The 12,928-nt window shown below is 41.3% G+C and overlaps 2 protein-coding genes across 2 annotated transcripts in view; both read left to right on the top strand.

Moving 5' to 3' along the window:
- The window catches only part of PDGFC (platelet derived growth factor C), a 267,306-nt gene that overhangs the window by 67,523 nt on the left and 186,855 nt on the right, over nt 1–12,928 (top strand). The gene's annotated exons all lie outside the window — the stretch shown is intronic.
- LOC125635611 (uncharacterized) lies at nt 2,059–4,260 on the top strand. Its single transcript, XM_048847496.2, has 2 exons — nt 2,059–3,051; nt 3,634–4,260. The coding sequence occupies exons 1-2, from the start codon at nt 2,865–2,867 to the stop codon at nt 4,122–4,124; spliced, it is 678 nt and encodes a 225-aa protein (XP_048703453.2). The 5' UTR covers nt 2,059–2,864; the 3' UTR covers nt 4,125–4,260.

The raw sequence follows: 12,928 nt of genomic DNA, 5'->3' as shown, positions 1-12,928 counted from the left end.
ATTGCAGGAAGCTGGGAGGGTGCTGCCTTCAGAGCCCAGCTGTGAAGGCAGCACAGAAATGATGGTGGCAATCTTGGGATCCCCTTACAACAACTTTCTAACCCACCTCATGATCCCACTTTGGGTAAGGACCCCCATGGTTACCACACCCTGAAATTTCAGATATAAACATCTGAAATTGTGAAATTGACCAATTAAAAAACCCTCTGGCTGTGAAATTGACCAGAATGGATCATGAATTTGGTAGGGCTCTATGTATGGTGTAAATGCCTACATACATAGAGAGACCTGTGAGGATATGAATTGGTAAGAGAGGAAGAAGGGCACAAGAGGAAAAAGAGGGGCATTTAGTTCCCTTCTTCTAACTTCTAGTGTGGGGTCTGGGGAAAGAGAAAGAAATGTGGGATTCAGAGGAACAGATTTGCAAGGAGAGAAATGCATTTTCCTGTGAGGGGAGGAGAAGAAAAAATATACTGGGGATGGATGGGGGAAGTGTGTGTGACTGGATGACTTGGTTAAGTACCTTGGAGAGACAAGGCGGGTGAGCTGATGTCTTTAATTGGACCAACTTCACATTGTGAGGGAGACAAGCTTTCAAGCTTACACAGAACTCTTCTTTATGTCTGGAAAATGTACTCTAAATATCTGACATTCTGCTTCAATTGTGCACACACTGAACTTTTTGCACAAGTAGTTCCATTAAACTCACAGACAGAATTCAGTTTTGGTTGCCCAGTGTTTTCGTGTTGTAAACCATAGAACTTGGAAAACTAGGGACGCTATTTTACTGTGTTCAGTGGAAAATTGGTTAACAATAATGGATTCTGACATAGACCTGTGCTGTGCTGACAATCTTGAAAGTGAGTGGGTTTGGTACTCTAGAAGTCTGGTGGCAAAGCCCAATTTGAGAAGAAAGAACCTACTAAACTATATCTTTTGCACAATAGGATATATTATCCAATTACACAGTCCTCTCTTGTTTTCATGTTTTGATTCATTGCAAGTGTTATCTCTCCTGTACTTTTCTTTTTCTTTTGTTGAATGCCTGAATAAAAATGGACCAGGTAACAACAACAACAATGGAAACTGCAGGCACAGATAATTCTGTTGTGGTACAAGGCATTGCCTTCGGCATTGTTTGGGGGGGGAAGCTTTTTTATAGTACTGCTCCTTGTCAATCTCAATATTTCTCTGTCTCATAGTGCATCTGCAGCAGTTGCTGTGCAATTCCAAAATTTCCAGTGTCTAAAACTGAGTTTGATTTGGTAATGCGGGAGATAATTTATTGCTCTTAATGACAACTATTTTATAGTTCACAAAGGTGTACTATGTGCTTCACAAAACTGATCCTGAAAACTCTTGTGCCTATCCTTAACTTTCTGCATGAGTTCCATTAAACTCACATACATCTCATGTCACAATGAGTGGGGATGATGAACAATAGGGAGAGGACAGTAAGGAAGCATGAGAGCTACAGCAATACATTTTAAAAAAGGTATTCAAATGTAAATGACTTTTATGTTGTTTAGGTTACAGTTTAGGCTTTTATTACTAAAATGCATTAAACAAAAAAACAAACAAACAAACAAGCAAACACACACAAAACCCATGCCAAAAGGACCTCAAATGGGCTAGTTCTCAGAGATCCTATAAGCTTTTATTTTTAGCTATATGTACCTGCACATATGAGAAATTTGCTTATGCAGTGTAGCAAGGCATGCTTAATATTCCCTCATGTTTTCAGTCAAAACTGCTGTTTGAGGTATATGCACATTCTGGTAATGCTGGAAGGGCTTAATTCTTATTTCAAATCTAAAAGAGCAAGTAATTCCAATATTTAAATATGGTAACAAACATTTTATTCTTGAAGTGTCTATATTATTTGTATTTTCTTGTGAGGTCAGTTGCTGTTGTTTAGTGAGATTATTTTAAGCGAGAAATGATTTTTAGTTTTGGAAATCTTATAACTAAGCATAATTTTATTATGCCTGGCTGCTTTAGTCTTTTTACCTTGTTTGTATTTCACCTCTATGACCTTTTGTTCTATCCAGTCCACACCAGAGCAACTCGACTGGGAAAAACAATGAGAGCGGTCACAAGGGAAATAAATACGGAAGTCTAGGCCTTGGTCTACACTAGGATTTGAGGTTGAATTTAGCAGCGTTAAATCGATTTAACCCTGCACCCGTCCACACGACGAAGCCCTTTTTTTTGACTTAAAGGGCTCTTAAAAACGATTTCCTTACTCCACCCCGACAAGGGAATTAGTGCTGAAATCGGCCTTGCCAGGTTGAATTTGGGGTACTTTGGACACAATTAGACGGGACTGGTCTCCGTGAGCTATCCCAGAGTGAGCTATCCCAGAGCTAACCCTAAGCACTCTCAACTCAGATGCCCTGGCCAGGTAGACAGGAAAAGGCCCACGAACTTTTGAATTTCACTTTCCTGTTTGGCCAGCGTGGCAAGCTGCAGGTGGGTGCAGAGCTCATCAGCAGAGGTGACCATGATGGAGTCCCAGAATCGCAAAAGAGCTCCAACATGGACTGAACGGGAGGTACGGGATCTGATTGCTGTATGGGGAGAGGAATCCGTGCTATCAGAACTCCGTTCCAGTTTTCCAAATGCCAAAACATTTGTCAAAATCTCCCAGGGCATGAAGAGGCCATAACAGGGACCCAAAGCAGTGCCGCGTGAAACTTAAGGAGTTGAGGCAAGTCTACCAGAAAACCAGAGAGGCAAACGGCCGCTCCGGGTCAGAGCCCGAAACATGCCACTTCGATGATGAGCTGCATGCCATTTTAGGGGGTTCAGCCACCACTACCCCAGCCGTGTTGTTTGACTCCTTCAATGGAGATGGAGGCAACATGGAAGCAGGTTTTGGGGACGAGGAAGAAGATGATGAGGAGGTTGTAGATAGCTCACAGCAAGCAAGCGGAGAAACCGGTTTTCCTGACAGCCAGGAACTGTTTCTCACCCTGGACCTGGAGCCAGTACCCCCCGAACCCACCCAAGGCTGCCTCCTGGACCCGCCAGGCGGAGAAGGGACCTCTGGTGAGTGTACCTTTTAAAATACTATACATGGTTTAAAAGCAAGCATGTTTAATGATTAATTTGCCCTGGCATTTTGGCTCTCCTGGATGTACTCCCAAAGCCTTTGCAAAAGGTTTCTGGGGAGGGCAGCCTTATTCCGTCCACCATGGTAGGACACTTTACCACTCCAGGCCAGTAGCATGTACTCGGGAATCATTGTAGAACAAAGCTTTGCAGTGTATGTTTTCTGGCGTTCAAACAACATCCGTTCTTTATCTCTCTGTGTTATCCTCAGGAGTGATATCATTCATGGTCACCTGGTTGAAATAGGGTGCTTTTCTTAAGGGGACATTCAGAGGTGCCCATTCCTGCTGGGCTGTTTGCCTGTGGCTGAACAGAAATGTTCCCTGCCGTTACCCACGGGGAGGGGGAGGGATGAGGGGCTAGCCACATGGTGGGGGGAGGCAAAATGCGACCTTGGAACGAAAGCTCATGTGCTATGTATGTAATGTTAACAGCAAGATTTACTGTGAAAGAGCGTACCCATTGTTCTATAAAATGTGTCTTTTTAAATACCACTGTCCCTTTTTTTTTCTCCACCAGCTGCATGTGTTTCAAGGATCACAGGATCTTCTCCTTCCCAGAGGCTAGTGAAGATTAGAAGGAGAAAAAAATGCACTCGCAATGAAACGTTCTCTGAGCTCATGCTGTCCTTCCACACTGACAGAGCACAGATGAATGCATGGAAGCAGACAATGTCAGAGTGCAGGAAAGCACAAAATGACAGGGAGGAGAGGTGGCGGGCTGAAGAGAGGGCTGAAGCTGAAAGGTGGTGGCAGTGTGATGAGAGGAGGCAGGATTCAATGCTGACGCTGCTAGAGGATCAAACTAATATGCTCCAGCATATGGTTGAGCTGCAGGAAAGGCAGCTGGAGCGCAGACCGCCGCTACAGCCCTTGTGTAACCAACTGCCCTCCTCCCCAAGTTCCATAGCCTCCTCACCCAGACCCAAGAATGCAGAGAAGGGGCCTCCGGCCACCCAGCCACTCCACCCCAGAGGATTGCCCAAGCAACAGAAGGTTGGCATTCAATAAGTTATAAAGTTTTAAACTTTTAAAGTGCTGTGTGGCCTTGTTCTTCCCTCCTCCACCACCCCTCCTGGTGCTTCTCTCCTCCACCACCTCTCCTGGGCTACCTTGGTAGTTATCCCCCTATTTGTGTGATGAATTAATAAAGAATGTATGAATGTGAAGCAACAATGACTTTATTGCCTCTGCAAGCGGTGATCGAAGGGAGATGGGGAGGGTGGTGAGTTTACAGGGAAGTAGAGTGAACCAAGGTTTCATCAAGGCGAAACAAACAGAACTTTCACACCATAGCCTGGCCAGTTATGAAACTGGTTTTCAAAGCTTCTCTGTTGTGCACCGCACTCTCCTGTGCTCTTCTAACCACCCTGGTGTCTGGCTGTGCGTAACCAGCGGCCAGGCAATTTGCCTAAACCTCCCGCCAGACCATAAACATCTTCCCCTTACTCTCACAGATATTGTGGCGCGCACAGCAAGCAGTAATAACAGTGGGAATATTGGTTTTGCTGAGGTCTAACCGAGTCAGTAAACTGCGCCAGCGCGCTTTTAAACATCCAAATGCACACGCTACCACCATTCTGCACTTGCTCAGCCTGTAGTTGAACAGCTCCTGACTATTGTCCAGGCTGCCTGTGTACGGCTTCATGAGCCATGGCATTAAGGGATAGGCTGGGTCCCCCAGGCATTTCAATATCCCCAATGGTTATTTTCTGGTCTGCGAATAAAGTCCCTTCTTGCAGCTTTTGAAACAGACCAGAGTTCCTGAAGATGTGAGTGTCATGTACCTTTCCCGGCCATCCCACGTTGATGTTGGTGAAACGTCCCTTCTGATCCACCAGTGCTTGCAGCACTATTGAAAAGTACCCCTTGTGGTTCATGTACTCGCTGGCTTGGTGCTCCGGTGCCAAGATAGGGATATGGGTTCCGTCTATGGCCCCACCACAGTTAGGGAATCCCATTGCAGCAAAGCCATCCACTATGACCTGCACATTTCCCAGGGTCGCTACCGTTGATATCAGCAGATCCTTGATTGTTTTGGCTACTTGCATCATAGCAGCCCCCACAGTAGATTTGCCCACTCCAAATTGATTCCCGACTGACCGGTAGCTGTCTGGCATTGCAAGCTTTCACAGGGCTATTGCCACTCGTTTCTCAACTGTGAGGGCTGCTCTTATCTTGGTATTCTTGCGCCTCTGGGCAGGGGAAAGCAAGTCACAAAGTTCCATGAAAGAGCCCTTATGCATGCGAAAGTTTCACAGCCACTGGGAATCGTCCCAGACCTGCAACACTATGCGGTCCCACCAACCAGTCTGTGCTTGTTTTTCCTGAGCCCAGAATCGGCGTTGTACCGCATGAACCTGCCCCATTAGCACCATGATGCCCACATTGCCAGGGCCCGTGCTTTGAGAGAAGTCTGTGTCCATGTCCTCATCACTCTCGTCACGGCACTGACGTCACCTATTTGTCCGGTTTCGCTTTGCCAGGTTCTGGTGCTGCATATACTGCTGGATAATGCGTGTGGTGTTTAATGTGCTCCTAATTGTGAAAGTGATCTGAGCGGGCTCCATGCTGGCTGTGGTATGGCATCTGCACAGAAAAAAGGCGTGGAACGATTGTCTGCTGTTGCTCTGACTGAGGGAGGGGCGACTGATGACATGGCTTACAGGGTTGACTTACAGGGAATTAAAATAAACAAAGCGGGTGGCTTTGCGAGAAACAGAATGGCCCCCTCAAGGATAGAACTCAAAACCGGGTTTAGCAGACCGTTGATTTCATGGAGGAAGGGAGGAGAAAATGAATACAAAACAAATCTGGTCTATTTCTTGTTTTGAGCCACTTCATCTATCTTTATACATCTTGCTGGTAGCAGACTGTGCAGTACGACCGCTAGCCATTGTCATCTCCTGCGTGTTTGGCAGAAGACGGTGCAGTATGACTGCTGGCCATCGTCTTCTGCTGGCTGAAGATTAAAAGACGGTGCACTGCCGGTAGGACTGGATCTCCATGAAACGAAACTTAAAAGGGAAATGACTTGGCTGAGTCACTCCCATGTTTGCCCAGGCACCCCTGATCTCATCGAGTTCGGTTAAAAGAGCACCTTGGACTACGTCGATGACGGCTACCAGTCATACTGCACTGTCTGCTGCCAAAAGGCAATAAACTGTTGCTGTGTAGCAATGCAGTACCGCGTCTGCCAGCACCCAGGAGACATATGGTGACGGTTAGCTGAGCAGGCTCCATGCTTGCCGTGGTATGGCGTCTGCACAGGTAACTCAAGAAAAAAGGCGCAAAACGATTGTCTGCCCTTGCTTTCACGGAGGGAGGGAGGGAGGGAAGGGGGGCCTGATGATATGTACACAGAACCACCCGCAACAATATTTTAGCCCCATCATGCACTGGGATTTCTACCCAGAATTCAAATGGGTGGCAGAGACTGCAGGAACTGTGGGATAGCTACACACAGTGCAATGCTCTGGAAGTCGATGGTTGCCTCGGTACTGTGGACACATTCCGCCGTCTACATGCACTTAGAGCATTTGTATGGGGACACACACAATCGACTGTATAAAAACTCTTTCTACAAAACCGACTTCTATAAATTTGACCTAATTTCATAGTGTAGACATACCCTGAGTAAATGTCTGTATTATGCAGAATTATGCATCACATAATGCTACAATTCAGGACTTCTCAATGTAGGAAGACTATGAAGTCGCACCAATTCAACATGGACTAAAATGTGAGAGGGCATTTATTCTTTAGAGGCTTTGAATAACAAGTCCAAAAAGCCCCATTAATGTGATAGACTAAGATGAAAATTATAAAATGAGAATTGGACATGTAAGCGTAGGTTTCATAGGGAATCAAAGACTAAAATCTCAAATGAAAAAAACTTTTATTTTAAGGAATAAATATAACTATTTTGGATTTGAACTTCTTCCCCTGTTGTACAAGTTATGCGCTATAGGGAAAAACTAATTAAGGTGTTTGCAGTAAAATTCATCCAAGATGCTTTTTCTCTAAGAATCTCAGTTTATATTGATAAAGACACTATGCTTCTGTAACTTAGTGTTTTTGTTTTTTTTTAAGTAAGTTCTGTACACTTGTGTGAGAATCAAGTATACTAGTGGTGAAGGCAGTGTGGTGCTGATAGCTAGCTTTTTTGACAGGTAATGAAATTGCCATTAGAAGAGATTCTTAAATATGGTAGGAGAAGTTATGTACTTTTTAATCTTTATGGACTCTGTTCTGTACTAACTCAAACCCCATGCAATTCTATTTGTAGTCAGTAGACTTAATTACACTACAACTATTGACTTCACTGACATTAGCCAGTGCTAATTCTGAATTAGGGATACTTTGTGGTGCTGTCTCTTCTTAACCCAGACCCTGTTATCTAAAGTCTTTCTTTTTTAACAGTAGGTTTTTAAAAAGTGCATGAATTAGTTTTTCATTTGTAGAATGCCTGAGAACCCAAGTCTGCTGTCATTGAAATAGGTTCAAAACAACTATTGAATTCAGTATGAACAGAAATGAGCCTTGAGACAGTAAAAGCAAGGATTTAGTAAAAAGACTACCCATCTTTCATCAGGGTTCTGTGAATGGCAGAACAGTGACATTTATAAAGCTACCTAGCTAAGATTTCTATGAGATTTTTTTTCCTGAGCCCAATACTGGTATATTTCTCTCAGCAAGCCTGTTATTTTAACTAACATAAGGCCTTTTATTTATGAGCAGTACATACTTCTCCTGAGAGAGAATATTAAAGTAGTCTGCTCCATTTTCTACCATTTGGGTCTGTTGAATAGCCAGTATTTGATTTTAAAGGAAACATAAATATATAAATATAATCTTAAACATAAACACTTCAACGTATTTGAGTGCAATGTAACACATACACATATGAGCTATAATGTTAATAACTTCTTTCAGCATCAACAGTATCTCCTTTTGAGGTATTTGTAGTAGCTCATGTAACTACTGTAATTGCAAAGGGTCAGACTGCCCTCTTCCAGTGGAAAAATGGCAGGAGGGAACTTGAGGAGGAACACTCAGATGTTCCGTGTGTGCGTGTACGCCCAGGATGGGCACAAGGATGTGCCCCAGGTTTTGGCTTCCAGAATATGTTGTGCATTAGATCCCCAGGATCCATGGGTCTTTCCAGAGCTGATTGGATCTTGAAGATCTGCTAGGGGCCAGGAAAATTCATGTGACATCTTTGTGCTTCTACCATATCTGGGAGCCTCTGCCCCATCTCCAGTTCACTGTCAGCTGGTTACAGTTGAATTCCTGGACAGGTAGTCTGCAGAGATGGTACAGGGATTATGCAGATCCTCTTGACCTCACAGTTTTCACTGTAGTGAGGGCCTCTAGGTATTTGCCAATATCTGTTTCTCTTGTTTGTCTTTATCAAAAGGGTATCTAGCAGGGCAAGGCACATTCTTGTTTCAAAAGTGTAGAAGAAATGTCTCAAACATTAATATTGTTGGAATGTATTTATCAGACTAAAGTAAAAAGCTTTCTGTTACATTTTTATTCTTTCTATGTCCTTTTCTGTGTACCAAATATCACATTGCTGTGCCTCAAGATTGTTTTATATTTCAATTTCATTTGTGAATAGTGCCCGTTGACAGTTTAGAATTTACATTTGGAAGTGATTTGGTTTATACTCAGACATTTTTGACAGGTTTCAGAGTAACAGCCGTGTTAGTCTGTATTCGCAAAAAGAAAAGGAGTACTTGTAGCACCTTAGAGACTAACCAATGACGTCACAAATTGGTTAGTCTCTAAGGTGCTACAAGTACTCCTTTTCTTTTTACAGACATTTTTGTGGCTCTGGAAACATTATTTTAATTTGTAAGTAATGTTGGAGACATGTTGCAACTTGGTAAGTGTTAAGTCATGTGTGTGAGTAATTTTTGTGTATTTATACACACACATTTCTCTATAAATTCTCTATATATCACAGTGTACTTCCTAGTGCAATTGCTTATTTTTTAACAATTTTTTTTCACTTACCAAAGATTTGCACTCAGCCTTGGAATTTCAGAAACACTTATTGAGAATGGGTTTGTTGGCTTATGATGTGAGGGTGCAATCTACTAGTTTCCAAAAGTTCTGTGGTCTACCGAAGACAGGCAGAAAAGATATTAGTTTAACATCTTACAAATGAATAAATTGTTCTCTTAATATCATTTCAATGACCATTCTACAAATTCTGATTTATTAAAAATATTAAAATGTAGAGTTGTTAATATCCAGGTACTTTTCTTGCTCTTATTCCTGTAGAATCTGAGCATTTCATCACATGCTCAGATGATTTTTCCCCTCACAACATCTCTGTGAGATAAGGAAATACTATCCCCATTTTACAAGGAGGATTAAGTGAATGCCTGTGGTCAGGCAGGAAATCTGTGGCTGAACTAAGAATCGATCCCAGGTCTTTGAAGGCTAGTGCTGTATCTGATCCACTAGACCATTCTTTCTATTTGAGGGATAACAGGGAAAAATCATACATCACTCTTAAAAAAGATGAAAAAAAGGGGGGGGGGGGAAGGGCACCAATGCTGCCATACTTACTTAGGCAAATTCCCATTGACTTCAATGGGTCTGACAGATACTGAAGTCTTTAATAATCTGTTGGTACATTCCGCAGATAGTGAAAAGACCAATAGTAATAGCTTTTAAAAAAATCACTTCCTAGATTTTATTGAAAAAGTCTTTTGGGAAGGCTGGTTCTAGTACTAATTTAAAGTTTAGTTGAACAGTTCAATATTTAATATATTTTTGTTACCCACAATTCATAATAAAATATTAGCTCTCAATTATACCTTCAAGGCATAATCCCACAAATGGGCTTGCACTACCCCAAAGTGGAGCAGAATCAGATGTAAAATACTCCTCTTTCCCCTTCACTCCTGAGTATCAATCTGACAACACATGCCAGTGTGGAATAGAGCCCTTTGAGTGTTGTGCTTCTCTGAGACAGTATGAAGGGTGCAATCCTTGTACTCCCCTGCGTGCAGGGACTCTGATTGTCCCTGGTCCTTCAGTGAATGCAACCTTCTGCTGTATTTCTTTTCCTTGATTGTTATCTTTTTGATTGCTTTCTTTCTGAGGTGGAAGAAACAAAACAAACTCATGTGGCTGTTGTTCTTCTGTTATTGACCCCATATTAATTTAATCCTCTCATTTGAATATTTAAAAAATAGCCTGCAAATTTAAGCTAAATTGCATAATCCTACTGTACTAGTGGAAGTTTTATAGACATTATCTTATTGCACTAAAAAGACCTCCTGTTTTCCACTGTGAGATATCAGGTTTCAGAGTAACAGCTGTGTTAGTCTGTATTCGCCAAAAGGAAAGGAGTACTTGTGGCACTTTAGAGACTAACCAATTTATTTGAGCATGAGCTTTCGTGAGCTACAGCTCACTTCATGCTCAAATAAATTGGTTAGTCTCTAAGGTGCCACAAGTACTCCTTTTCTTTTTGTGAGAGATCAGTTATGTATAAACTTGTACCCAATAACGCCCTAATCATACAAAGACTTAAAAGCTTGTTCAACTTTATGCAGGTGAGTAGTCCCATGGAAGTATAATGCAGACAGCTTTCCAAATCTGTAAAGCACAACTGATTTAGCCAACTTTTAATATTAGAGAGCAAATTGTAAAAAAAAAAAAAAAAAATCTAGCAAACAGAAGTGAGAAACTAAACCAATGTCTATTTTCATGTGTTAGGCCTTAGATTTTGAACTGGAACTTAAAAAAATATTGTTAGTTTGTTACAAACTTCACCATAGATGGTAAACTCCTTGGGGCACGGATTTTCTTTTTATTATGTATATACGCTGCTTACCACAACGGGACCTGATCTTGTTAGATCACTGCAACAGAAATAATAAAATGTGTGCATTTCAAAGGGACAGCAACTCTTGTAGATTTACAAATCCACACTTTCATTCTAATAAATGATAATTATCAGGTAGTCAGAAATTATTATGGCAAAAATAATTGGTACTAAAACATGTGTAGCCTCTATTGTTAGAGAGAGAGAGGACATCAATTTGAAAATCACATTTCTGTCTGAAAAGTTTGGATTACTGTAGCTACAAGTAACACCTAAGAATATTAGCACTGAAAGAACTTAAGGGATTTTTTTTTTCCAATTTGTTTACTCTGTTTTTTGGTGTATTAATTTTCAGTTTCCCTTGTATTGTGAGTTTCTTCTTTGGTGATAAAACCCTTCTAAACATCAGCCAGGGTAACTAAACCCTTAGAAATTTTAAAGGATATTTTTAAAAATCAGAACTTTTTAAACAAAAAAAACCCCCACAAAAACAAAAAAACCCATTGCTCTGACAAAAACTAGATATTTTTGAAATCAATGAATTTTTAAAAATCTAAGTTATGTCCCTTTGAATACTTTTCAGTATTTTCTCTTTTCTTTTTAAATGAACATTTTTAAACCATATCTCATTTTTTGTGTAGGGAGTGAAACTTAAATAATTTATAGTACTTGCATGTGGATTTTGATTTTCCTTTTAGTAGATTTGAGATAGAGCCTGTTTGGCAATATAGTCATAGAAAGAAGAAAAATAATAATATTTATACATCACAATGTAACTTTCGTCATCATTTACCTTCAAAAATGAGTTTAGATACACAATGTTATCATAAAAGTCCTAGCTATTCAAGGGTTCTTTCCTGTATTTTACTGAATGAGAGAGGTTTTGTTCACTTCCTATGCAAGGCACAGATTTGTTTTGAATCTGGTAGTTTATAATCCAGTTAATGTAAACAGATCATTAGCTATTTTGAACTGTTTTTCATTAATACTCAGCTTTAGGGGGCATACCTGGGAATAATTCTTGCTTATCTTAAATGGATCCTGTCAAGATTGGTAGGCTTAAAATGTAGATCTACCAGCTATGCTATGGTTTACAGGCCTCAGAGTGGGTGTTGTACAATTCCTTTACCCTGAATGCATGTTCAGTTCTTGCATATTAGATATTGAACCTTACATGATGCTGGTGTCACGACACTGGTAAATATCAATCTCATGGCTGATCACAGATCATGCTGTAAGACAAATGTTTTCATCATACCATTCCTCAAAGAGCCAGAATGGGAACAGTCCTGACAGAACCTCAAATGTAACAGGCTATTATTAAACTTGGATCAGAATGGAGAATTAATATTGGACGTAAAAATAGGAGCTGTGATCACACTGAGAGTAGGAAAAACAACTGACTGTCCCCTGGGTACACTCCCTGTGATTTTAATATTTGTCTTGGGTTTGGTTACCATGGTTGACAGGTGCTTTAATAATCTAAATAGATAGAGTAAAAAATCATTACTATCCTGGTGGTGTACTGAAGACCCAGTCTGTTGAGGTGCTGAGCATCTCCTAAGGGGTGCTGAGCACCCTCAACTCCCATTGATTCTCAGCATCTTGGAATATGGGCCTTGAGTCCCTATCGAGCTAGAAAAAAGGACCCACACCAAGATCTTCTTTGGGCCTTTGCTTTTAGGAAGGCTCTACCTCCTGCTCCCTCAAATCTGTATCTAGGTGAAAATAGACCTACTAAATCAGGTAATTGTAACTGCCACAATGGTCTCTGAAAAAGTAGCAGCTTTTGAGATAGTGTAGGCCTGTCCCACTAAGGGCTTTCTAAATCTGTATCAAAATCTTCAGTGAATTGCACATTTAACTGAAGAGGAGGCTATGTACATTATTTTATCATGGGAACAAATGCTACAGTTAAGGCCCCATAATGGTCTTCACCCTCATCCTTCCTCTACTCTCATATCTT

The sequence above is a fragment of the Caretta caretta genome, chromosome 4 (genome assembly GCF_965140235.1).
Source record: "Caretta caretta isolate rCarCar2 chromosome 4, rCarCar1.hap1, whole genome shotgun sequence".
Classification (NCBI taxonomy): Eukaryota; Metazoa; Chordata; order Testudines; family Cheloniidae; genus Caretta; species Caretta caretta.
This window is presented reverse-complemented; position numbering and strand designations above follow the sequence as displayed.

What these genes read in the sequence shown, in the direction of transcription:
- LOC125635611 (XM_048847496.2), top strand. Translation starts at nt 2,865, where the DNA reads ATGGAAGCAGGTTTTGGGGACGAGGAAGAAGATGATGAGGAGGTTGTA. An exon ending in AGGCGGAGAAGGGACCTCTG is followed by an intron (nt 3,052 to 3,633) that starts GTGAGTGTACCT and finishes TTTCTCCACCAG; the next exon opens with CTGCATGTGTTTCAAGGATC.